At 42.6% G+C, this 15,754-nt stretch overlaps 1 protein-coding gene across 2 annotated transcripts in view; it reads right to left on the bottom strand.

The window, feature by feature from the left end:
• Nucleotides 1–5,170: 5,170 nt before the first annotated feature.
• Nucleotides 5,171–15,754, bottom strand: part of Rwdd3 (RWD domain containing 3) — a 22,189-nt gene continuing 11,605 nt past the window's right edge. The window contains exons 2-4 of one of the 2 annotated variants that reach the window (XM_008833677.3): nt 9,307–9,794; nt 5,776–5,891; nt 5,171–5,677 (exon numbers count right to left, since the gene is read on the bottom strand). In XM_008833677.3, the coding sequence (XP_008831899.2) occupies nt 5,563–5,677; nt 5,776–5,891; nt 9,307–9,794 (719 nt within the window). In that variant the 3' untranslated portion in view covers nt 5,171–5,562. Of the gene's footprint in view, nt 5,678–5,775; nt 5,892–9,306; nt 9,795–15,754 lie in introns of those variants that run through there. The other variant, XM_029563831.1, reaches the window with a different exon arrangement.

The following is a 15,754-nucleotide window of genomic DNA, read 5'->3' as shown; positions in this document are numbered from 1 at the left end:
AGAGACAGAGAGAGAGTTCAATACCAGGCCTGAGGATGTAGCTCAATTGGTAGAGTACTTGCCTAACAAGCATGAAGCCCTGAGTTCCATCTCCCACACTGTATAAACAAGGCATAGTAATGCACTGTCTTTTTTTAAGTGAATGCTATTAATGTCTGGTTAACTGACTACTGCAGGAAAAAATGCCCTCAAAACACTCTTCTCGGGCTGGGGATGTGGCTTGGTGGAAGAGTACTTGCCTTAGGATCTAAATCAAAGTCATGCCCTCATCTTGAAATAATTATCATTCTTTAAAAATTTTCTCGTCCTTTTGAGACAGGGTCTCCCTGTAGCCCCAGCTAACCTGGAACTCACTATGTAGACCAGTCTGGTCTTGAGCTCATAGAGATCCCCCTGCCTTTGCCTCCCAAGTGCTGGAACTAAAGGCATGTGCTTCATTGCCTGGCCTCTTTAAATTTTTTTTTTTTTAAAGAGAAATCAGTAAGATTGCTCAGTGGGTGAAGATGCTTGTTACTAAGCCTGAGTTCGATCTCTAGGGCCCATATGGTAGAAGGAGAACCAACCCCTAAAAGTCATCTTTGACCTCCACATTCACAACATGACATATGTACCCACACATATACAAACACAAGAAAGAGAGAAAGCAAGAGACAGAGAGAGAGAGAGGAGGGAGGTGGAGGGAGGGAGGGAGGGAGGAAGGAAGGAAGGAAGGAAGGAAGGAAGGAAGGAAGGAATTTTAAACGAATAATAAATTTTAAAAAGAGATCTAAGTGTGCAACTGGGTATGACATGAAATTGCACACTTATTTTGGGAACATAATCCATGGAACCTGAGCTACATACCATGAACTGAATATTATTTCATCAATGAAATCACACAGTTGGGCATGGAGAGAAGTCGTATATACAGGGTCAGGCACACACAGGTCTTTGAGGAATGGCAATGCAAGAGCAAGTGACTCCATCATATTTAGTGCTTCCCTCTCTTGAGCAGCTTCCTCGTCCTCAGTCCACGCTAGTCATCACATGGGGAACACAAGCCCCTGCTAACTGAGCAAGGCAGAATTCAGGCCTGTGTTACATGTGGTTCTCCACAACATGCTTCCACAATTATGACACCAATATGGAGTGTCTTTGAAAGACAAAAGTAAAGACAGTAGAACCCCTTTGACCAGTGCTTCTGGTTATATACTTTACACAGTAAAGAGAGTCCAGACGTGTGGATGTACAGCATTCAAAGGGGATAGCTGACATGTTAGCAAATGGTCAGAGACTGAAAGAACAAGATCAAAAAACTGATGACGAGGAGACATGAGGCCACAGTATAGTCAAAATGTGAGGACGTTTGATATCATGAGACGTTTATCAAAGGGCAACCACTACAGAGAAGACCTTCACTAATCAAACTGACAAGATATTTCATCCTGTGATGTCTGCCAGACTTTCTCTAGCACCCCAGAGTTTGCTCAGTAGGCTCATATATAAACAGATGAGCAGGAATGGAGGTCGCACATGAACTCAACCCCAAGTTCCTTTTACAAAGTTGAACTTGCTGCCATCACTGCTGAATACCTAACCAGCTAAGAACAAAGGCTGAGCCACCAATAGGGCCTCACTTCCTAGGAACAGCACCTACCTTGTTACTACTGATGGTGGCTCCCTTCTCTAATGGAAGGGCCAGCAACCTGTCCTCACTAAAATGGATAATTCTTCTATTTATTAGTCAGGGTTCTCTAGAGGAACAGAACCAATAGAATGAGCATGCATTACAAAAGGCGATTGATTCAATTGACTTTACACAATAGGTACTGGGTACTCCAACAGTAACTGGAGAGGCTGAGAACCAGCAGCTTTTCACCTTGGGAAGCTGGATGTCTCAGCAGTCCCAATCTGACACTGAAGGCCAGGATTCCTGGAGAGTTGACTGTTGTTGGAAGACCTAAAAAGCTGGGTTCTGGTGTCAGTGAAGGAAGGGTGAGATAGGCAGATGTGCTCACCAGCAAAAAGTGAAGGCAGGCAACCACACCACTGCTTTTTCCTCGAATCTCCTCTGGGCCACCACGGGAAGGTGCTACCCATCGTAGGGGAGGGTTTTCTCCCCTCAGTTAGTCCTTCCCAGAAACATCCTCACAGATCCGCCCAGAGACCTGTCTATAGTTGATTCCAGATTCAATCACACTGACGATCAAGATTAACCCTCACACTCCAGATATGAATCTGAAGTCCCTTCCTACAGTACCACCAAACTTGATCTTGCAGACATGGCATCCCTCACAAATTGGAATATAAGTGACTCAGTTCACAACAAAAAGATGCAGCAATGAGACTGTGACTGAAATTCATAGGTCTTCCAGGTACCAAACCACCCAGAAGTGAGAATTAGTTTTCTCCAGGGATGAGCTACCTGATAAGTTATCCAATGTGTATAAGTGTTTTGCCTGTATGTAAGTGCATCTGTGCTGTGCAATGCCCAGAAGTCAGGAGAGGGTATCAGATCCCCTGTAACTGGAGTTTGGGATGGTTGTTCCCCATGAGGGTGATGGGAACATTACCTGGGTCCTCTGGAAGAGCAGTCAGTGTTCTTAACTGCTGAGCCATCTCTCCAGCCCCCTTAACTTGATAATTTTAAGATTTTTTTTTATTGCTTTTAGTTTTCTTAGAAACCAGTTTACTCTTAAAGAATCGGAGGTCAGCCTACACACACTTCAAGCTGAAAGAACAGCAGATTTTGAAGCCAAAATATCAATGGAAACAAGATTCTCTTCCTCTAAAGAAGTAACAGTCACTAAGATGACTCAGCAACTTGCTGCCAATCCTGCCCTACAGTGGAAGGAAAGAGCTGACTTCTGCAAGTTGTCCTCTGACCTCCACGTGGTATGCTGTGACATGCACACAAAAATAAGTAGGTAGGTAGGTAGGTAGAAGACAGATAGATGATAGATAGATGATAGATAGACAGACAGATAGATAGATAGATGATGATAGATGATAGATAGATAGATAGATAGATAGATAGATAGATAGATAGATAGATAGATGGAATTTTTTTTTTGTAATTTTGAGACAGGGTCTCCCTGTAGCCCCAGATGGCCTGGAACTTGCTATGTAGGCCAGGCTGGCCTCAAACTCACAGAGATCCACCTGCCTCTGCCTCCTGAATGCTGGGACTAAAGGCATGCGCCACCACACCGGGCCAATAAATGTAATTTTTAAAGAGAAATATCAAAGAGACTATACAGCTTCTTGCTATATAATTTAAAATTTTCTTTTTTCCAAAAACTGTCAAAGTTTAGTGTTCCATTCTAGATGTATATGCATTTGTGAAAACTTCAGACATAAATATCTAAAAAACTAGTAACATTTTTACATAATTTTAGTAGGCAGAAATATAATTAAGTGGAGAGAGTCTTGTTAATACTCAAGCTCCATTCAGGGGCATAGGCTGAAATACAAGGATAAAACTTGGAAAAGACACTATAAAGCATAGAATAAAAGGCATTTTGTAGAGAAGAGTCCAGACATTCTGCTGTGATAGAAGTCAAGCCCAACCCCCTCCTGTTAGTGCTGAATGAAGTCTTGATGACAGTGACCTTTTGTGATACTATATTACAACCCCTTTCAGTTCATCTCAGCCATATGCACAGTATTCTTAGTTCAGGTTTTTTCCTCTATTTTAATTTTCACTAAAACCACAGTAAATCAAATGAAAGGGTAATAAGGACAAGCCCCAATGTTTTTGAAGACCACTTTCTCAGTTTAATATATAGATTCGCTTCAGCTTGTCATGCATGCTCTTCCCCTAGGGAAACCTAATGACATTTGTTGATTGTTCAAGGAAACAAAAAAAGAAACAAAAAAATATAAACACCCTGGTGTGAGTCTACAGAAACTACAAACCACCCTTGTTGGCAGAGCTTCATAAGACGATCAACAGGGAGACATAACTTAATAACAGTGAAAAGAAAATAAGACCAGGGGCTGGAGAGATGGCCCAGCGGTTAAGAGCACTGACTGCTCTTGCAGAGGATCCAGGTTCGATTCCCAGCACCCACATGGTGGCTACAAACCGTCCTTAACTCCAGTTCCAGGGGAATCTGAAGTCCTCTCCTGACCTCCGCAGCATTACACAACACAGGTGCACTCACATACATGCAAGCAGTACACTCATACACGTAAAATAAAATAATAAAGAAAATAAGACCATCAGATTAAACAATCATGACCACAGAGCAACAGTCAAGAAACACTGCTCGTGGGGCTGGAGAGATGGCTCAGTGGGTCAGGTGCTCACTGTGCAAGCATGAGGTCCTGAATTCAGATCTCAAATACTCGTGTAAAAGCAGGCCCAATGGCACACGCCTGTAATCCCAGCACTGAAGGTAGAGGAGGCATGTGGCTTCCAGGGGCTGGCTGGTCAGACAGTCTAGCCAAATATAGCTCAAGATTCAGTGAGAGACTGAAAAAATAAGATTATGCGGCAAGAGAGATGGCCCAGTGATTAAGAGCACTAGCTGCTCTTGTGGAGGACCTGGGTTCAATTCCCAACACCCACGTGGCAGCTAACAACTGTCTGTAACTCCAGTTCCAGAGGATCTGATGGCCTCCTCAGGGTCCTACCTCCAGATGAAGAGCTACAGGCCATCAACAGATGCCAAGTGAGAATCAGTTTTTTCTAGGGACGAGCTCCCTGATAAGTTATCTAATCCTAACTAGTCAGTCTCAAACAGAAGCACACACAAGCATCACTAAATGGACTCAGTGCATTGTATATGTGTGTATATTTATAAATATATGTATGTATATATAACAATAATAATCAAAGAAGAGGACAAGAAATTGAGAGGGACTAGAAATTGGGGGGAACAGTGGGAGGACTTGGGGGGCACTGGGAGGGGTGGGAATAATGCACAGACAATCCTCATGTACGACTTTCACAAAGAATTAAAATTACTTTAAGAAAAGAATTTTAATTTAAATTTACTATCTAGTCTTATACCCAGCAACACCATGTATCTGGAATCCCAAAGAAATATCCATGTCCTATAGAACTTTTTGTGTTGTATTTAATCCAATGATTTATGCAACTGCACAGAGAAATTAGTGTTATATTTTTCTTAACATTCAACTTAAAACATTAGACATAATAAGTTGAATGGGGAGGAATCATGATTAAATGCCAAAAACGTAAACATGAAAAAAGTGAACATGGAAACAAATTGCTTTAAGAAATCATTTAATTACAAGAAAATTAGCCTGAAAATTGCATACTCCCAAACAAATCGTCTGTATAAAAACAACAGCTCATTTACCGCCATCACTTTTTATTTCCAGATAATGTTCCCTCTATTAAACTTAGTCTTTCTGGCAAACATTAGAATATATGGGGTCTTTTCATGTTTACTAGTCCATAAAACAGAACCGACTTTTGTTCTTGGAACGAGTATGATTTTGCTGCAGAGAAACTTTAAAGTGCTCTCTGTGACTCAATCAGCCACTCCCCACACATACTGCAAAAGCAACAACCTAGCCTTGCTGTTTCCCACTCGGTTCCTGTCCCTCGTCTCATTTTAGCAGCCCAAGTACGAGTTCTGAGAAGAGCTTCTTAAGTCCTGCAGTTTCAAATTCCCTTTGTAGCTCATCCAACGTCGAATACTCTTTGACTTCAAAAGCCAGAAACCTGTATTACACAAGAGAAACTCATGAATATGCCTAGATTTGTCAGAGTATAATTACCGATTGAGTTGCTTTTCCAACTGCAATAGGACTAAATTATACCTTTTGTGTTCCGTCTGTACTTTTGTTTCAAATAGTACACTAATCATTCTCTCTTTGCATTTCTTTCCACTTGAGTCCACATCTACTTTGGAGGTTTTCTGAAGAATCAGGTAGTCCTAAATGATAAATCAGTATGTTACAGACATAGCTTACTCTGAATCACAAAGTCCTAGTTTTAAAGGAACCATAACAGTACAAGTTTTATTTTCCTGTGTAAAGAATACTCTCTGAACAGAGCAGTAAGACAGTTGCATGGTGTTTCTGCATAGGTGGTAGATCAATGTTCTGGTGAACGCTAGAGTAAAGAGTAAAGAGTGACAAAATCAAAGTGGTCAAGTTTAACTGTGGACTGGACAGCTACCTAAGTTATTTAAACCCTCTATTATTTAAGCTGGTTATTTAGCTGGTTGTTTAAATCCTCCTGCTTCAGCTAACTGGCTCCATACAAGGGGACGCATAACAGGATGCACCTCCTGGAGAATCTGAGACAACTGCATGAAGGGTAGCTTAACACTTCACAGGCATGCCTGGCCTGCAGAGGATGGAACACAACAATGGTAACTTGTGATTACTAACCCAGCCAAGCCCAAGGTCCAAACTGGAGGCATCTATAAATGCACCTGCACTTTCTCAATCCTAGTAAACAATTGTATAAACTTTTAATAGAAGGGCTGGACAGATGGCTCAGTGGAGACTGATCGCTCTTGCAGAGGATCAGGGTTCGAGTCCCAGCACCCACATGGTGGCTAACAACTCTAGTTCCAGGGGAATCCAACGCCCTGTTCTGACCTCTGCAGGCATTGCACAACACAGGTGCACTTACGTACAGACAGACAAAACACTCACACACATAAAATATTAAAAACAAAAAGGCCAGGCATGATGACACACACCTTTAGTCCCAGCACTTGGAAGGCAGAGGCAGACAGATCTCTGTGCGATCAAGGCCAGCCTGGTATCCATAGCAAGCCTGGTCTCCATAGTAGTTCAAGGCCAGCTGTGGCTACAAGGAGACCTTGTCTCAAAAAGACCAAAAAGTTTTTTAACAGAGAAATCCACATAAACTGCTATTTTTGAGAAAGCTATTTTTAAAAAGAACTTTAAAAAAGTAATCTCTGAATTATTAGAGTTCTAGTCATATGAATAAATACATGCTAATTCATGATTCGATATGAGTAATAGCATCTATAAATGTGTTACATTTATCCTAATATGCCTGAACTGGCTTATAGAAAAATCTGAACATTTGAGTAAATATGAACAAGGAAACTTGTGTGCATTTTTTGTCAGTTCCTATGCTACCCTAAACAATCAAAGTTTATTAGATATGTACAAATTGCCTTAAAATCTGTGGTTGCCCAAGCCAGACAAAAACCTAGCATGGATGGGGGAGGTAAACAAGAAGCCCCAGGTCCAGCAGAGTGTCTATTTGCAATTGATAGCAGCTGGGAGAGGGAGCGTCAGTTTTCTTTACTGGTGTGTCACCTGTTAGGCAGACCAGACTCCAAGAGATAGCCCCCTCAACCAAGAGCACTTGGAAAACAGATTAGACTTGATAGGCCTTAAGAAAAAAAACACCCAACAATGATAGAGGACATGAAGTGGGGTGGGGTGGTAAGGGAGGAGTGTCTGAATATGATCAAAATACATTTTATAAAATCCTCAAATCAATAAAAATATGGTTTTAATCTGTGGTTGCTTGGCCAGGCACCAGTGCAGGACAGATGACATCTGATTCGCTGCTTTACCTTCACACTAGAACCCAGTGTGAACATGATGAAGCAGGTGCCAAATGCATTTTGTGGTAAGAACCCACCTTGAAAAGAGCTGTGCTGCTATTCTGCCAGTCTTTAAGATTATAGGCTGTTCATGCTAAATCTGTTTCAAATAAAGTCTACTGTAATTATTTCTGACCCATCCTATCTGAAAGTATAAAACTTATTAAATGATTTGTAGCCCTTTTAAGATTCAAAATATAATAAGCAGTTTTCCTTGTCTGATTCCTCATAAAACAGGCTCGAGGGGCTTAGGGGGAGAGCCTGGGAAGTCTGAAGATGATGGTTGGGAAGGCACCTGCTGAGACAATTCAGGTGGGAAGAAGAAGTTAAGTAGGAGGTGACAGGCTGACAGTCCTAACGATCCCATCTACCTAACTGAGTCTCCCTCACAAGGGACAAGCCTCTCTTTCCAGGCACTACAGATACAAAATTAAAGTGTCAGAATGTATTTTTAAAGCCAGCAAGTTGCAAATTTTGCAGACTATTCACAAATATACACCATGCTATGCTGAACTATGGAACATATTTAATATGCACAAATGTTTGCACTGTATTTATGCAGCTCACGTTCGCCATTAATTACAAAAACAAGCAGGAATCACAAAGCTTTGGGGGGGGCTGTCAGGCTAGGTGTAGTAGAGCACACCTTTAATCCCAGAATTTGGGTGTCAGAGGCAGGTGGATCTCTGTGAGTTCAAGTCCAGCCTGGTCTATATAATGAATTCCAGGCCAGTCAGAGTTACATGGTGAGACCCTACCTCAAAAAACGAACAAAAAGTCACTTTCATTATTCATTAAATAGCATTTTCTTTTTTTTTTTTTTTCGGTCTTTTTGAGACAGGGTCTCCCTGTAGCTCCAGCGGACCTGGAACTTGCTATGTAGACCAGGCTGGCCTTGATCTCAGAGATCCACCTGCCTCTGCCTCCTAAGGGCTCAGGCTAAAGTCGTGCACCACCATGCCTGGCTAAATAGCATGACTTTTTTTTTTTCTTTTTGAGACAGGGTCTCCCTGTAGCCCTAGCTGGTCTAGAACTCACTATATAGACCAGGCTGGCCTTGATCTCACAGAGATCTGCCTGCCTCTTCCTCTTGAGTGCTGGGACTAAAGTCATGCACCACCACACCTGGCTATAGAGCATGACTTTTAAAATATAATCTTATTCATGAACTTTGCAAGTTTATAGATGCAATTAGAAAAAAATTTTTTTTTTAAGACAAGGTCTCTCGGGGCTGGAGAGATGGCTCAGCGGTTAAGAACACTGGTTGTTCTTGCAGAAGACCCGGGTTCAAATCCCAGCACCCACAACTGTCCGTAACTCCAGTCCCAGGGGATCTGACAGCCTCTTCTGGGCTCCTCAGGCATTTCACAACACGGGTGCATTTACCTACATGCAGGCAATACGCACATACACATAAAAAAATAATAAATAAATTTTTTTTTAAGTTAAAAAAAAAAAAAGACAAGGTCTTCTTGTAGCCCCAGCTGGCCTGGAACTCCCTATGTAGACCAGGCTGGCCTCAATCTCACAGAGTTCTGCCTACCTCTGCCTCCTGAGTCCTGCCTGGAATAGAAAATATGAGCCAGCAGGAGCTAGACATTTTTTTACAATGAAACTGAAGCACTATTAAGATGGTAATAGAGAAAACATCTTAATGATCGCTCTACCCCACTGTTATAATACACACTTAAAACATGCACCATTTTTAGCAGAAAACAGGCAGATTCAGATTTGACATTCAATTTTCTGGTACCTTGATATTGCTTCTGTCTCCCTGTAGTAAGATCAGTATTATTTTACCCAGGAACATCAGTCTTCCTGTCAGTCTTAAATCAGAAGCCCACTTTTGCACTGTTCTGACGTATTTAGTCCTTGCTCTCATGTGGTCTAAATGCAGAAGAGTAACCCACAGTCCATCACCCACAGCAGTGCTTGCTGAAAAAGCACACTTCCCACTGCTGCTGCCAGTCTCTGGCTGGCTGAGGACATGCCTGAGGTTCTGCTGAAGCCAAAGGACCAGCTCATGAACCATGGGTTCTGACAAAAGCGTCTCTGCTTGTTCAAGTAACTTCTTCTTCACTGCCACACACTGGGCCCTGGTCAGATGTTCAGAGTTAACGGAGATGCCCGGTAGACACGAAGGGTAATGGACTGGTAAATGGAAAACCAACTCTACTGGTACATCTTCATGCACAAGTCCTTCAGCTTTTGTGTGAATTCTAAATACAGTGCCATCTGTCTCTGAAAGACATCCAAAAATAATCATTAGCCACACATAATTCAAGCTCAATGGAATACTAATCAGTTAAAATCTCCCTTTCAAATGTCAATTTCATTCTCTAGGGAAAACTGAGTTATTTTATGAAGAGACATAGGATGCAAAGAAAGCCATGATTTACAGATTACCTTCTCCAGTCATAAATACCTACCCTCATGTGCTGGTGAACAGCACCACCCAAACTTATTTGGAATGAACAATCATTACTTTTTTTTTAGCAACAATTGTTTATTGAATCCATTGGAAGAGGGCAGATGGGATGGGCAGCCTAGGGCAATTGACCGAAATGGTGGGGCAGGGGTAAGGGACGTGCCCCCCAGCATCCAGATCAGTATCTTTGCATCACCCGCTTTTATTCAATTACTAAAAAGGTAGGCTTTTGTCATACAATTTTTGTCCAACCACATCTCACTGATAATTATGAAAATCACTAATAAACTTGTAAGTGTTCAAAGGTACAGTACAGAAAATGGGTTATGTCCTAAGTCGACTCAAAGTGTTATTTATGGTAAATCACACTGGAACCCTAGGGGGCTACAGGGTTTTAAGAAACTGCTGGCTTCGTGTGATGCTGAAAGTGTCTAGCCCCTCTTTGGACTCCAAATACATTAGCATCTGTGTAACAGGAAGGCAGCAAGATGAACTGAAATGAGCGGACATTCACAGCCCGCTGGCTTCCTGAGAAGGAGAGGAGTTGAAACTCTGCTTTCTTTCAGATTTGCTCGGCTTCACCCCTCTGATGGGCTCCACTTCACCCCTTCTCAAAAAGTTGATAAAACGTCAGGCTGACACATTCTGCAGGGGGCAGAAGCACACAGAAAGAAGAGCAGAGATAGAACCAGGTGCAAATGGCCGTGAGGCAAGCTGGCCTCTCTACCCACTTCTTTCCATATGCCCTTGTTTCGTTCCTCTTCGCCAGGTAAGCAGTCAGATCCTTCTCGTTTCCATACCTGGGTGGCTGCTTAACAGCCTCAACTACTGAAACCTGAACATATCCCCTTTTAAAGAACCTAACAGAACATTAAAATTGCTGCCTAGCTATCAGATTCCAACGACATGTGAAAGTCACTGTCACACAGTGATTCATATACGACCAAGCGCATCTGTTACGAGTTTTTCTTTAATGGATGTCAGTACCAGCTGCAAGCAACGACTATTTTAGGACATGAGCCAGAAACACAGGGAGTAACCATTCCAAAGGCATATTCATATAATTTTTTTTTTTTACTAATTTAACAACATGTGATCCTCTAAAATCCATCAGTTTTCAAAACCTTTCTTCTTTCACTTTTTCTATAGTGTGTGTGTGTGTGTGCGTGCGCGCACAGGTCAGAGAACAACTCTTGAGAATTGATTCTCTCCTGCCACCCTGGGATCTAACTTAGGTTGTCAGGCCTGTGTGCAAGTGCTTCTACCTACAAAGTCATCTTGCCAGCCCCAAATCTCTTCTTTCTTTCATTGAGTTAATGTTCTTAAAGATATATTGTATTGTCAAATAGGCTTCTTACATATCAGAGTCATATATTTTGCTATGTGAACTGAGCCTTTATAGACCTGCAGACAACATAGGATCATTAAGCTAAATAAACTCTCCTGAAATCATCTAGCAAATCTACTTTCTTTCTCAATGAAGAGGCACAACTCTGAAAGATTGTCATTCATTCGTCATTCAACAAACATTCAGTGAACACATGTCAAACCCCAAGCACCATGCTGATCTCTGGGCTTGAGAAAACAATGGGTAAGACACATTGGTCACAATGGTTCAATCCATGGTTTCAGAACATGACATAAAGAGCAGACTCCTTCAAAGTTATCTTCCTAGACATCTCTTCTATACCTACTAAGTCTTTACTTAGAGACACACATACATATAGTTATATAATTAGCATGTGTATGCGTGCGTGCATGTGTGTGTGTGTGTGTGTGTGTGCGTGTGTGTGTTGGGATATGGTACTTAATGACTTTTTTGTTATCTTTTTGAGACAGGGTCTCCCTGTAGCCACAGCTGGCCTGGATTCGCTATGGAGACCAGGCTGGCCTTGAACACACAGAAATCACCTGCCTCTGCCTCCTGAGTGCTGGAATTAAAGGGATGTGCCACCACACCCAGCTTTAATATATTTTGATACATGTATACACTGTGTGTATAATGTTCAAATAAAGGAAAACTTATTGATCATCTGAAGCCTGGAGGGTTCTTAAGCTCAGTGTTCCTCAGCTGTGACAAAGACCCATTGTGTACAAATATCCACCTATACCAACCTGCATACTGCCTTCTATATTACCGTTTAGGCCTAAAATACCCCCCTCCCCCAGGCTCATTTCTTTGAATACTTAGTCTCTGTTGATGGTGCTGTTTGGGGAGGTTGTGAAACTTTTGGGAGGTGGGGTCTTGCTGGAGGATATGGATCTCTGGGGGAGGGGGAGGTGGGCCTTGGGGCTGATGGCTTGACCCTACCTTCTGTGCAGTCTCTGCTTTCTGATCCCCATAGATGTGAGCCAAGAGCCCATGCTCCAGCCACCACAGCTAAGGGCCATCCCCCCAGCCAGGCTTTTCCCATGATGGACCATACCATGACACCATGAGCCAAAATGAACCCATCTCCCCTTAAGTTGCTTCTTGTGAGGTAGTTGGTCACAGCAATAACTTATACACCATGCAATGTGGACATGATGGGTGCTGTGCAGTGAGCAGTATCATCTAACTGCACTTGGGGGCACTGTCCTGACCCAGCAGAAGAGGCAATTGCTGCTGCTTAGGAACTGGCTCCACCAATTGACAACTTATACGCTTTCTTTTACCTTCTTGCTCTCTCCTCTTCATTCTTCTCTCCAAGAAAAAAAGTGTCTTTCTTCCACAGCAAGTCCTACCAGGGGCTCCTCCCAAGCCCATGTGACCCCTGAGGAACAGATCCTCAAATGACCTTAAGAGTAAAAATAAATTGTTTTATTTGGGCCAACTGTACTGTCTTAAACACCCAAATGAAAGTATAAGCAAAGATTAAAGTGATCAGTATAATTCTTTAAGAGTCCATGTGTATAGCTAAAGGCTACATAATAAGAAACAACACCAGACAGGAGATACCTTCCTTTGAGCTGTTGGCCATGGTGGCCAAGAGACTTCCAGACAGAAACCCAGCATAGAACTGGGAAAATGAACAGCAGACCCCAATCTTAACTAAAGGAACATTGGCAACTGATTGCTGTTAGATGAGGAAGAGCTGACAAGCACTGGGGAATGGCTGGGGGCGCTGACAACACAGTGGATAGTAACAGGGATGACAGAGTATATGGGCTCCAGTGAAGGGGTGGGAGGCTATGGGAGGGTGCCATTTGAGATGTGGGTATAAAGATGAATAAGATCGTTTGGGATGTTCTGTATGAAATACAAAAAAAATCAATAAAAAATAAAAATACACATACACACACACACAAACCAATAAAAACCACAATGCTACTAACTTTTCAACCTTCAGACCTATCTTTCTCTACTCTTTCATTTCCAGTCTTCATAAAACATAATTCTTACCATCTACAGTCATTTTCTTATTAACTGGCTTCTCCATAACTACTTGCACTATGACTTCTAACATCATTTCTTTCTAAAGCCCTGTTCTCAAACCTTACCAATGACCTCTGAAATGCTACTATGAAGAAAGGAGAGAACTTAGCAGGTCTGTGTTGCATAAATTCTACACATTCCCAAGATTAGCCTGGGAGATAAACCTAAGTCCTTGGCATACTCTGCCTGCCTGATAAAAATGTGTTTCATATGCCAGAGGGTTTGGGCTACAAGCCCAGGATTGAATAAATGATATGCCAACAAAGGGATTTGCACTGACTCTTCTGGCTCTGAGTTTGAAGTCAGCCACACAGGTGTGCATGCCTATGAGACTAAGGCCTAATAAGACTTTACTGTACTGTGACATCTAACTTTATTGTACTATAACATCACTGTTTTCTGAAGCTCCATTCTCAAACATCACTAATGACCTCCTAACTGCTACTGTGTAGGAAAAGAGTACACTCTACTAGTTGGCAACACTTTTCATGTACCATCATATCACGCTGCTGTACGAATGGGGCATGCATGCCTGTGTGACCACCAGAAGACCTTACCTGGGGTCTTGCTCCTGGTTTCTCCTGCACCTTTTCTCTTGGCTGATTTGTCTCTATCCTGCTAATATATAATAAAATGCAACTCTGAGTAATAGTTTTTCTGGGTCCTGTCAATCCTTGTAGCAGATCATTAAGCTTTTTCCTCCACAGCATCTCTCTTAACACCTACCTTATGATGCCCATGGTACTCTGAACTTGCTATGATATTCACTTTTTTTCACCCCTGAAATATTTCAATTTTGTTTCTAAACTATTAACATGCCCCCTCCAAAAAGAGGAGGAGGGCTTATAAGAAACCTAAATTTTACAGTTCTATAGGTCTTAGAATCACGCTAGCAGCTTATAACCGTGGATCTCACAAGGACAGAAGTCCTTGGTGCCTGCAGTATACTAATAACAGACTTAACAACATATATATTTTGTTTCTCCAAACCTGTGGTGCCAAAGAGCCTTTGCAGACATGATTAAAGATCTTGAAGTGGGGAAATTGTCCTGGATTACAGTGAAATGCCACGTGTCCTTAAAATGGGGAGGGGGTGGAGATTTTGCCACAGAAGAAGGCAGCAACAGACCCACTGAAGCATGGTACTGTGCTTCAGGATGTGGTGATGGAGGAAGAGGTCCTCAGTCATGGGACACAGGTTTACAGCAATGAAGCTGGGAAAGACAGGGAAATAGACTCCCCCAGAGGTTCTCCAGGGAGCACAGCACTTCCAGCACTTTTATTGCAGCCCAGTGAAACTGATACTGGACTTCTGATTTTCCAAACTCTAAGAAATTAAAGCTGTGTTGTTTTATGCCACCCCATTTAGGAGCACGCGTTGCTGGAGCCACAAGAAACTCTTATAGTAACCATGGTGTTCTCCATCCTCTGCCACATAAAAACCAGCACGTTCCAGCCCAGTGCAGTAAATGAACTGACAGACTACCCAGGGAAAGTCATAATGGGCCGGCAAGCAGTCCAGGCAACTGCTTACCAATTTCCAATTTTCTCTCTAGTCACCAAACAGAATGGCAAATGAGGAAAGAGGATCCTGGCTTTCACTTTAGAAAATTGTGAAACTACTAGTTATATATTCAAAAGAAAATTGCTTTGATTCATTTAAGAGTTGGAAAGGGGAGGGTGGGTTCGGACCTCCATCTGGGTAGGGGCTCAGAGATCAGCAGACCTCCAGAGTGCCGGGTTCTGGCCTCCCTCTGGCCTCCAACTACCAGAGGGCCTGCAAATCCAGGGGACTACCTAACAGTCCCCAGATCCTGCCTCCAAGTGCTGGTGAGCTTCTCCAAACTGAGCCATAACATCCCCCTACCTGGGATTTTGTGAGGCCCCTTCCAAGGCCCCAGGGCAGATCTGGCTTTGGAAGGCTAAGGCTGAGATCCTAGCAGACAGCCTGAGAGGGTGGATTTGGACATCCATCAGGGTAGCTGCTGAGATCTCAGCAGACCACCAGAGAGTTCTGGCCCCCCTCTGCCCTCCCTCTGGCATAGGATTGACAACGCTCGGACTGCCTGAGAGGGCCTGGATCCTGCCTCCACATGGTGAAGGAAGCCTGAATGTACCTGACTGTGTCAAACCTGAATTAGGCTTCTGTGGGTATCCCTGAATAGCTGATCTGAAGCCATCAGTTCCCTCCAAAATAAACCTGAGAGAACCTGAACCCTGTACAAACCAGCTTTACATAACCAATAAAGAAAGGGTCAAGGCACCCAGATAATACAAACAGAAGCATACTTCAACTTAATTCTCATATCAGAATCATAAACAACAAAAGAAATTCACATGCCAAAACCACAACAAAAG

This window comes from Nannospalax galili, unplaced genomic scaffold, assembly GCF_000622305.1.
Source record: "Nannospalax galili isolate Female #2095 unplaced genomic scaffold, S.galili_v1.0 scaffold255, whole genome shotgun sequence".
Lineage (NCBI taxonomy): Eukaryota > Metazoa > Chordata > Mammalia > Rodentia > Spalacidae > Nannospalax > Nannospalax galili.
Note: the sequence above shows the minus strand (reverse complement) of the source record. Positions and strands in the feature narration are given on the sequence as shown.